General features: G+C 41.1%; 1 protein-coding gene across 5 annotated transcripts; it reads left to right on the top strand.

Annotated features, from left to right (window-relative positions):
- Nucleotides 1-26: 26 nt before the first annotated feature.
- Nucleotides 27-10,794, top strand: LOC102094795 (serpin B6). 5 transcript variants are annotated; one of them, XM_065052545.1, is made up of 8 exons: nucleotides 27-63; nucleotides 2,764-2,838; nucleotides 3,317-3,494; nucleotides 4,575-4,712; nucleotides 5,763-5,880; nucleotides 6,117-6,259; nucleotides 8,333-8,500; nucleotides 9,515-10,794. In XM_065052545.1, exons 3-8 carry the CDS (start codon nucleotides 3,327-3,329, stop codon nucleotides 9,917-9,919), a joined length of 1,140 nt encoding a protein of 379 aa, XP_064908617.1. In that variant the 5' UTR covers nucleotides 27-63; nucleotides 2,764-2,838; nucleotides 3,317-3,326; the 3' UTR covers nucleotides 9,920-10,794. The 5 variants fall into 5 exon arrangements, with proteins under 5 accessions (XP_064908617.1, XP_064908615.1, XP_064908616.1 ...); XM_065052543.1 differs by lacking the exon at nucleotides 27-63 and adding an exon at nucleotides 116-305; XM_065052544.1 differs by lacking the exon at nucleotides 27-63 and adding an exon at nucleotides 147-363.
- Nucleotides 10,795-11,049: the final 255 nt, after the last annotated feature.

Here is an 11,049-nt window from a genome sequence, read left to right as displayed (position 1 = left end):
GTGTACGCTCCCCACTCTGCCACAAGAGGGAGGCAGGAGTGCAAAATCATCGGCTGTGGCGAGGTGAAGACCACGGAGACACATGGCGGGGGCGGGGAGTAAGGGGAGCTGTGGGGGGTCTTTGCCGCAACGCCCCAATGGCCCTTGGCGGCTGCAGCCGGGAACCACTGTGCCCGGCGGCTGGAGCCCGGGTCCCGGCTGACAGCGGGGCCGAGCGCCCGCCCTTTCCCCCGCCCGGCAATGCTTCCGGGGAAAGGGAAGGGGAACGGCAGGGCCCCGGCAAGAGGGAGCACGGAGCCCGGGCGGTGAGTGCGGCGGCTCCGCTGTCTGGGAGATGCCGTTTTCTACGGGAAACCTGCGCTTGTGGGTTTTGTTTGTTTGAAAAAAGCAGAGGCTGTACGGCGTTGCTTTCCCCTCCCGCCCCCCCTTTCGTGACGTGCTTTCTGCTTCTTGCCAGCTGGAGTCGCGGTGGCGTGCATGGAATATTTTGTCGTGTGTAGGAGCGACGGGGGCACCACGGAAATGTGGAGTTTTAACGTGATTCACGGTGCAAAGCGCAGTCAGGGGGCGGGGGAGGGTCTTTGCGCTCCTTTCCTACTCCCCAGCCGACGCCCTGGCGAGTGCCAAACCTTAGGCTTCTTTTGCCTGATCTTGGGGCGGGTAGGAGTCCTCCCTGCCCGTCTCCGGCCCCTGGAGAGGTGCGAAGCCATTACCTGGAGCTGTCGGAGGTTTTACCCTGGGGAATGTTTTAACGCCCTTTCCAACTCTCCAAATCCTACATGGCGCCCTGTTCCTTCCATAAGGGGTGTTTTGGTTGAGGGGAGTGGGAAGACGGATGTCTGTGCTTGTAGACGCAGCTTCCTCTGTAGAGATGGACGCCGCCTGATGTTCCTCACCTCGAGTTCCTCCACTGGCTGTGTTCAAAAAAGTCGCCTTGTGACTCAGCTGAGGCGAGGTGGGGAGATATCTGCATGTACTGGGTGCTAATCCATGCTCTAGTTTGGGTGGCACGTCTCTTTAAGCTGCAGGCAGGAGAAGAGCTGCGCCCAGCTCTGGCCAGGTTCCCCCAGGGTAAAACCAGTGTTGGGAGACACGTATGAACTGTTGAATCTAGGTACAGCCCTTGGGATGTCCTGTTTGTTCAGACAAGCCTTACTGCTTGTAAAGTCTGTCCTAAAGCATAGGCGTCTACCACTGAGGATATAATGGGTTCAAACTGGAACACAAGAGGTTCCACTTGAATTTGAGAAGAAACTTCTTGGTGAGGGTGACAGAGCACTGGAACAGGCTGCCCAGGGGGGTTGTGGAGTCTCCTACTCTGGAGACCTTAGAAAAATGCCTGGACACCTTTCCTGTGTAACCTCATCTGGGTGTTCCTGCTCTGGCAGGGGGATTGGACTAAATGATCTTTTGAGGTCCCTTCCAGTCTCTCATGTTCTGTGATTCTGTGATATATGATGCAAATTCATAGTGATAGGAAGACAGAGGGTCAGAGCATCCCAGAATCTCCTCACCACTGACCTACAGAGCCCACAGGGAGACCAGAGTGAGGGATGGCCAAACCCTCTGATCACTGAGCGTTTTGCAGCAAGCGGCTTGCAAATGACTGATAAATACGTGCTTGTATCCTACTTTTTTTTGCTCCTTAAAGTGTTTTGTATCATCTCCAAAACCACCCTGATGAGAAGGGTATCAGTAGTTATGTTGCTGTTCCTCAGCTGCAGAGAAAGCATGGATGATTGTACTGATACAACTCCTAGACTTGTGTCTGAGCTGTTGAAATATTACTCACAATTTGACTAAATGCACTGATTTTTCAGGTAGGCAAATAGTGTGCATTGTGTGCCTGTAAGTCCTGAGCTGTCATGAAGTCCTGCAAAAACTTCCTAGATAATACTGCTTGCTGCTACTACCATTACTGTGCGTTTTGACCTCCAGGGCAAAAAAACCTTATTGCTAGCAATCTGACAGATATTTGGACAGTAGGAAAATTCTGGTCTTCATTGTGACTAACATGAACCGAAAATGCTAAGTGCTTCCTACTCATGCAGTGAAGTACGTTTAGTTAAATGACTCATTTTAGATGGAATTGGAGGAGTGTTTGCATCAAATCTCACTTTTCTCCCATAACTGGAAAAAAACCAGAACAAAACAAGACCAAACAAAACCACAACCCCCCCCCCAAAAAAAGACAAAAACAAAGAAACAAACAAAACCAGGAGAAAAGTTACTACTATTTATTGCAAATCTACTTAGATGGAAAACTATACATGCAGAAACTTGTTCTTTACCTGTATTTTTTTTGAGAAAATGAATCAGTAATATAAATTGGGTGTTGGTTTTGTATTTTGTAGCAACATTAACACTAGGCACTGCCTTAAAGGAATAACAAAACACAGAAACCTTAACTACCAGTGGATATCTTACAATGTCTGGTGATACTTATCTGTAGTGAACTCAGCATTGTAGTATTCATTGCTCCTTTTGTGGGTGTGTGGACAAAATCTCAGGTTAGTTAACTACCTACACAGCTGATGTACGTAGAGTATGACTGGCATCCTTAGATGTGTTGAAGTGTGTGTGTACCGTAGTTATCTATGAGCAGGTTTTGGTTGGGTTTTTTCTGAGTGTGTTTCCGTGTTGTAGGCAATAAAATGGAATTGAAATGGACTTTGATTTTTCTCTTTGTACTACAGCAGGAAATTACAGTAATCTGTCATGCTGACCAAATAACTTTTTTTTCTTCTCTTTTTAATCTTGTAGGTCAAGTAATTCTGCTAACTTCTACCAGACTGGCTGTTAGGGTTAAGACACAGCGTACATACATACAAGCTGAAGGTAATACTGAAGATTTATAGACTTAGAGAAGGTAAGACTTTATAACTCTGGCATTCTCATGCCTAACTATGCTCTAACATGCTCTCGTATTCCTATGAAGGCAAATAATTGTCTTTGTGAAGTCAAAAGAGATTTGTTTTAATAAATCCTAAACAAAATACTGTTGTATATGACCACCTCAAAAGATGTAATATTATTTACCCAGTGAAGAGTCTAATGACACCAGTGGGAATTGCTCTCTGCTACAGGTATGGGATTGAAAAATCAAACAATATATCCCTAAAATAACTCAAGTGCATAGTGTGGGATTTAAGGTGCTTGTTCCTCCAAATGAGTTTTTCAGAGAGTTCATAATTTTCCAGCCTAATTATAACATTTGCTGCATAGTTTATGCTGGGAAATGTAAAAGACAGAAATAACTTCTCAATTTGTATTCTAATCAATTTGAGCTGTTCTTGTTTTATTTTTTATCTCCCAGGCTCTGAACCATGGATAACCTCTGTGCAGCAAATACTACTTTTGCAGTTGACCTCTTAAGAAAGCTGTGCGAGAACAAAAGCAGGCAGAATCTATTCTTTTCTCCTTTCAGTATTTCTTCTGCTTTGTCTATGATTTTGCTGGGTTCAAAAAGTAACACCAAAGCCCAAATAGCAAAGGTATGTCTAAATAAACTTAGTGTATGGAATTTGATGAGACCACATGAACAACAAATCTGTCTGTGACCTGCAATTATGCTAAACTATTATTCCCATTCTGGTCTCAGAGGTCAGAGGTCTTCTTTTGATATATGTGTAAGCAGTAACTGTTTTTATAGGGGAAGTTTCCTTCAGTATGAAATTAAGTGGTTCCTGGGTTTTGTTCTGTAGGGTTTTTTTGTGGGTTTTTTGGGTTTTTTTTTGAGATTGAGATCTTCCTTTAGTATGACATTAAGAGGTACCTCACATTTTTTTTGTAGGTTTGTATTTGGATAAAATATTTTCTTGTAGTATTTTTTGGGGGCTTAATATCAGACTATGCATGTTTTGAAGATGCAGCGAAGCACACTTTAAAAAAATTAGTAAAATCCATTCTGTATACATGTCAAAATGGTAGCTCCACCTTGGTTTAATTTTTTATAAACTTGCTCAGGTGGCAAGTAGCATTTGGCATATTTCTTGCATATGCAATTGGCAGTATTAAATGTGTAGTCAGTAATTTTTGTTATTATTTTTGCCTCTTTTGCAAAGTGGAAGAGGAGCATAAATGCATGTTTTGCTTTCATTTAAATCTATAAAAGTTTTTCCAAAATTATATTAAATTTATGTTATATTTTATTGTGTTTTATTATGTATACCGTATCATATTCTATTATTGCCATTCTTGGAGATATTAAAAAGCTGTCTGGACATAGGCCTGGGCTACCAGCTGTAGATGGCCCTGTTTGAGCAGGGTCATTGTACCAGGCGACCTCCAGAGGTCCCTTCTAACCTCAACCATTCTGTGATCCTCTAATGCTTGGCTTGAGTGAAGAAAACTAAATACTGCTGACTCTTCTGCTTTCTAATTTATTAGAATCATAGAATTATAACCTACAATGTTTGGCTGGCCGCATCATACGTGACTTGTGTGATAAGCCTCAGGTGGGAGGCATCAAGTCACAGTTTTTAAACGCAGAAGTCATTAAAAAAACAACTGTGCTGAAGCAAGTGTCTTTAGACAAGGCAAGGACTCTGCTGAGGTTGTTTGTCTTTCTACAGGTACTTTCTCTGAACAAAGCCGAGGATGCTCACAATGAGTATCAGTCACTTCTTTCTGAAATTAATGATTCAAACACCAAATATATACTGAGAACTGCTAACCGACTTTATGGAGAAAAGACATTTGAGTTTCTCTCGGTAAGCAACCATTAAATTTGTGGCATTTTTAGTATAATGTACTTCCTACCTGTCTCCTTTGGAGGTCAAAGGCAGGCTTTGGGTCTTACTTTTCAAATTTTCTAGGCTGAGACCTACCAATGTGACAGATTGTGCCCAAGCCTGGTATCTGAGCTCAGTGGAGGAGCTCCTTTTATGTAGCTTGTGACCTGAGCACACAACTGGTGCAAAGCACTGTAAAATCTATCAGACTCTAAATCTGCAGGGTTCCATGATCCATTCATATTTTTGGCTGTGGTAGAAATGGTTGACGTATCTCTTTTCCCTTGATAAAAAAGAAGAATATTGCTCTTCAGCATGGGCAGTATTTTGTAGTTTTTCTGTTACGTAAGTCATCCAGAGAACATACTGAGAGGAGTATGTGACTTTCAAGATTTCCCTTATCAGAAAATCTAAATAAAGATAATAGATTTTGTGTTATACATATTCCTTTAGATTCTTCTCTAGAAGCAAGATGATGTAAGGCCCCCATCCCCAGGAGTGATTTACAGTGATTCTTCTTATGAATAATGCTGGTGTTCCATTTGTCTAGTAGATAAAAATGACATGGATTGTACTCCAAAACTTTGCATCTGTGTAAAAAGTTCTAACTATATTAAATCAAAGATAAGGTATCTGTTTTCCTCTCTGAGAAAAATCAATTTCCTCTCTGAATTAAAAGCTTTCTCTTAGTCTGTGAGGCTTAACAATGAAATTTATGTAGTGAGACGCTTACAAAATCATGTGGTCTCTCACTGAAGCCCCCCCAACTAGCTACATCATATCTCAAATAATTTATGTAGACCTTTCTAGCATAGTCAAGCCATTTGACTTAATAATGATCAGTGGACAATTTCTAGTCCAAATAGGTGGTATAAAACCTAATAGGAATGCATCAGACAAAACTTTAATGGTTCTATATGAAGCTGGGGGAGGAAAGTGGGCAGATTTTCTCTGTATATTTAAGAATCATCTGTGGCTGAATGGGAGTAAAAGATATTGTTGCAAACCTGTTCTGCATGTCCATATTAGTCATTTATAGAGTTGAGTGAGAAATTCTACCATGCTGGACTAGAACAGACTGACTTCAAACATGCTTGGGAGGATTCCAGAAAACAAATAAATGGCTGGGTAGAGGAAAAGACCGAAGGTGAGTGCTTTGCAGAATGCCCTGTTGTATTTAATGGCAGACAAGGCTTGGGTAAACAGCTATTTCAAGATATAATACTGTGAATTAAAAAAAAATAAACCCAAACATTGAGCTCTTGCTGTGTTTGGTATATAATTCTCGTATCTATTGTGTATTAATTACAGAGTAGATACTATATTAGATAATAATTAGATGTCAAGCTGTTAAAAAATGTTTTTTTTCTATGTATCGTAAAGGTAAAATTCAGAACCTGCTGGTGGAGGGGATTCTTGATTCACTGACCAGACTTGTGTTGGTGAATGCCATCTACTTCAAAGGCAACTGGGAAAAGCAGTTCAACAAAGACAGAACAGTAGAAAGGCCATTTCAGATTAACAAGGTATGATGTACTAAAACACTGACAAGACATTGTTACTCTAAAGTACTCAGAAATGAATATATTTAACTCTGAAAGAAAAATGTCATTCAAGCAGAATTACCTTGGATAGGCTGGATGAAATTCCTTATACCTCTTCCCTTTAATATGGACACTCTCTGTGTTTAGTTTCTGCTAAGTTACACATAATTGCTAGAAACTTTAATATAACAAGTAAGTATTTCTTTCATTCTGTCTCTTTTTCCTTTACCTTTCTTGTTTGAGAGAGGCAGCCCTCTACATAGTTACAGAACTTAGAACTGAGAAGAAAGCAGTTGAGTGAAGCTGTCAGGCTGAGAGTTGTGAACAATTTCAAAGCAGTCAGTGAACTTGATTATTTTAGCATGAAACTGGTATAGATAGAAATGTTCCTTTAGGTTTTAGGCTGAAAAAAGCACTTCTACATGTGCAGAAACTTCTGCATGTAAGTCTTCTTCAATCAGTTATTATTTTAAGATCAGAGTCTTTGGGATCCAGGTAACTATTAGAGAAAGTTGCAAGATGTAAGGTTGGGAGATGCTGCCTTGGCTCACCCAAGGAACTTGCTTTTAGATATGTAAACAACTACCCTGTAAAACTGAACAGTTTAAATTTGTACTTTTATCCTACTAATGCTTAGCCACTGGTAAGCTGTAGAAGTCTATGAGTAGGCTCAAATGAGCAACTGGAAATCCAAGGTGTAACCTGAAGTTTTTAAGCTAGTTATTTTACAATCTGTCCAGTAGCAACGAGTTACATTAACATCCCAGGAGCCTTTCCAGCATCATGTGACATTATTTCTGTGAGTCTTGCACTTGTGACTCACTGAATGATTTTCATATGCTGTGTGGCCTTTTTTTTTTGCTTATCCATCCTTTACATGTGTCATTGGTGCTGCAAAATAATTTCTGCTGTATTCTGTGGGCATTGTTTCAATGGGCTTTACCTGAAAAACAAAAAACTGCTTGCATCGTCATTATCTCATGAAGATAAAGGAGAAAGGAATGAAACTCTTAAGTGAAAAGGAGGAAAGTAATGATAGTAGCTCCTACTCCATGTGAAAATGGAAGGAAATAGCAGAGAAGAAAACTTAGAAGAAAAATCTTTCCCCTCATTACTATCCATGTGACTTCTAGGAATTCAAAATAATATGCTCAGCTTCTTGGCATTTTTATAGAATCATAGATATTTTACTTGGAAAAGACTTTTAAGGTCAAGTCCAGCTGTTCCAAGTTCATCTCAAAACCATGAGCATCATATCTACCTGTCTTTTAGACCCCTCCAGGGATGGTGACTCCACCACTTCCCTGGGCAGCCTGTTCCAATACCTGTCAACCCTTTTTGTGTAGAATTTTTTCCTAATATCCAGTCTAAACCTCCCCTGGCGCAACTTGAGGCCATTTCCTCTCATCCTGTCACTTGCTTCTTGGGAGAAGACACCAACCCGCTCCACACTACAACCTCCTTTCAGGTGGTTGTAGACAGCAGTCAGGTCTCTCCTCAGCCTCCTTTTCTCCAGGCTAAACAGCCCCAGTTCCCCAGTTCCCCCAGCTGCTCCTCATCAGACTTGTGCTCCAGGCTCCCCACCAGCTTCCTTGCCCTTCTCTGCACTCTCTCCAGCACATCAATGACTTTATAATTTTAAAATATTTTAATTACTTTTTGTTATATCACTTAGGGCTACATGGACTAAAAATGAAAATATCTAAATTGAAATTACTTTGTATCCATTTAAAGCAAGGAACACAAGCCCTGCTTCCTACCAGCTCTGTTTAGTACTTGTCACTAGTTCTTAAGTGAGCAAGTATTTGTCCTTGCCTCTTTGCCTTAAAGGAAACTTCACAGACATTTCCATATTAGTAATTAAAAATTTAATCTCAGGGACTCTTACTTCTTAAGTTCTTTCTTTTTAAGAGATAGTGGTGGGGCTGTACTCTGTTATGTGCTTAGTTCTCTTCAGTCAAATTCTAAAAAGCCCCAGGTAACTGAATGCCTGCTTTGTATTTTGAGACCAGCATGTTAGCTCAGTACTAACTATTGACATCTCTTCATTTTTAGAACGAGACCAAACCTGTGCAGATGATGTTCATGAAGGACAGATTTAACATGACCTATATTGGGGACTTCCAGACCAAAATCCTTGAGCTCCCTTATGTTGGTAATGAACTCAGCATGATCATTCTGCTCCCTGATACAATCCAGGATGGATCTACTGGCTTGGAAAGAGTAAGTTGTTGAGCTAAATGCAAAGACAGCCTGTATCCTTCCAGGGAAGGGAGTTTGATACTGCTTATAGACCTGCAATTCAATTCAAAAGCTGTTACGTCAGTGGTACTCAACACCTGCTGAAATGTCCCACATCTCCCAGCCCCCAAAGTGGGTGGCATGCCTTGTGCCACCACTGGTCAAGCTGTGTGCTGCCCCTCGGCCAGAGGCTCTGGAAGATGACCTGACCCTCCTCAGAAGCAGAGTTTAGCTGTGGTTATGGTAAAGGCATAGCATGGTGAGCATCATATACAGTGAGAGAGGATTTGGGGGAGCTCCTAGGAGGTCTGTTCTGAACAGCTGGTGGATTTTCTCTGGTCCACCACCTGCAAACAGACTCACAGGAAAGTGTAGGATCTCTTCTGTTATGGAGATATTATACAAGTTTTGGCTATTTTGTGCTCTGGACAAGGCATTTATTTGTAGGGCTCTGTAACACTGACTGCAAAGGGCATTGTGAGCAGACTTTTTCATCAGCCTGTCAACCTGAAGGAGGATCCTCTGGTTAAAAAACCGAAGAACTGGGATCAGATCCTTTGGGACCTTTTCATATCAGGTCTTATCTGTCTTTGCTTCCCATTTGAAAAACAAAACAAACAAAAAAACAAACCCCAAAACACAAACCCAAAACAGCACCGCAACAACAACAGCAAAAAAAAAAACCACAAAAAACAAGCAAAACACCGCTACCACCAAAAAACCCCAATCAATCTAATGTTTTATAAAAGTAAACAAGTAAACTTTATGTGGGACTGATCTTTATTGTACCTACCTAAAAGCATGTAGGATTGATCTCAGCTGGGGCTATATTCTCTAGTGAGAAGTATAACTCGCACTTTTGGCTTGAGACACTAAATACTGGAAAAAAATACATGTATTATGTACTACGTAGACAAACACAATAATTGCCACTTTTGGCTATGTGAAACTGACTTTCTTTTCATTTTAATTATGTGACTTTTGGTTTTTCTTCAGCTCGAAAGAGAACTTACATATGAGAGGCTGATAGATTGGATCAATCCTGAAATGATGGACTGTACAGAGGTGAGGGTGTCTTTACCCAGATTTAAACTGGAAGAAGACTATGATCTGAAACCCCTTCTGAGCAGCATGGGAATGCCTGATGCGTTTGACTTAGAGAAGGCAGACTTCTCGGGAATCTCAGCTGGCAAAGAGCTGGTGCTCTCTGAAGTGGTTCACAAGACCTTTGTGGAAGTCAATGAAGAAGGCACTGAAGCAGCAGCTGCCACAGCAGGGGTGATGATGCTGCGCTGTGCAATGATCGTTCCAGATTTCACAGCTGATCATCCCTTCCTCTTCTTCATCCGGCACAACAAAACTTCCAGCATTTTGTTCTGCGGCAGATTTTGCTCTCCCTAAGAGGAGATGTCTCGGCAGAAGAGCCGCCATTACGCGATAACATTCTGTTTATTTAGAATAGGGCTACTCTTTTTGCACTAATTGTCTCTTTCAGCTGTGCCTGAATCCACTTCTATGGCCTTCATCTCAGGCTTGAATAGAATAACAGAACCACTTACACACAGCCACTGCCACTTAAACTGTGTTGCCCTGTGCACCTTAGTGCAGAGCTCTCTGAGTTCTTGCTGGCAAAAGAAACTTCCCACTTCTTCAGTGAATGCTTTATCTGTCCTTGTAGTCTGCATTGCACGTCACTTTTTGTGGCCACCAGCCAGCAAGTCAGGCAGTGATGTCTCAGAGGGAAGGAAGAATTTAGTTTTGTTTCTGATAAGGCTGGAGTACATCTTTAGTTACCTTTTTTGTTCTTCCAGGCTCATCTATTTAATGTCTTAATAACATTCCCTAGAGATGAAAGGAGGCTTTGTCAGCCTGTTCCAAGTGTTGCTAAGCATCCTGACTAGACAGCATTTTTTGGATAACAACCGGACAAGCACTTAGGCAAAAATGAGAATAAAAGTACGTCTTCGTACCAAATATCCTTGTATGGTATTCAGGTGGTGAGGATCATTGCTTTGTCACCACAAGACACCTGATTTTATTACCCATCACCTACCTTATTAGTCTTTTAACAAAGAATGTAATGAAAAAGCATATGGTACCTCTGGAATATTTAAATGACAAAGCTTTAAGTTTTTGCTATTGTTGTATTTTTCCTATTCATAGTTTCTGAAACAGTTTAACTGTATAATACCAAAGACACAGCTGAAATAGCTTTCTGATTACAGTGGTTTGTTTTGCTGTTTCTGTTCCTGAAATAATAAAATAACTGCATATGCTGTGGGCCTCTGTTTCTCTTTTTCAACCATAAATTATGTATATTTTTATCTGTAGTATGAAGATAACTTTTTTTCTTTGACAGAGTACAACCAGCTTCTCTGTAGCTTGTTTGTAATTCACTGTTCGACATGAGATTTTTCTGAATACTGCAAAGCTGTGGTGCTTACTTGTGTTGCCATGAAGTTTGAGGTTTTGTAGCAAAGAGCCTTTACAGCAAGGGGGTGCTGAGCCAAGCATTTGGTTTTGGGCAGGAC

This window comes from Columba livia, chromosome 2, assembly GCF_036013475.1.
Source record: "Columba livia isolate bColLiv1 breed racing homer chromosome 2, bColLiv1.pat.W.v2, whole genome shotgun sequence".
Classification (NCBI taxonomy): Eukaryota; Metazoa; Chordata; class Aves; order Columbiformes; family Columbidae; genus Columba; species Columba livia.
This window is presented reverse-complemented; position numbering and strand designations above follow the sequence as displayed.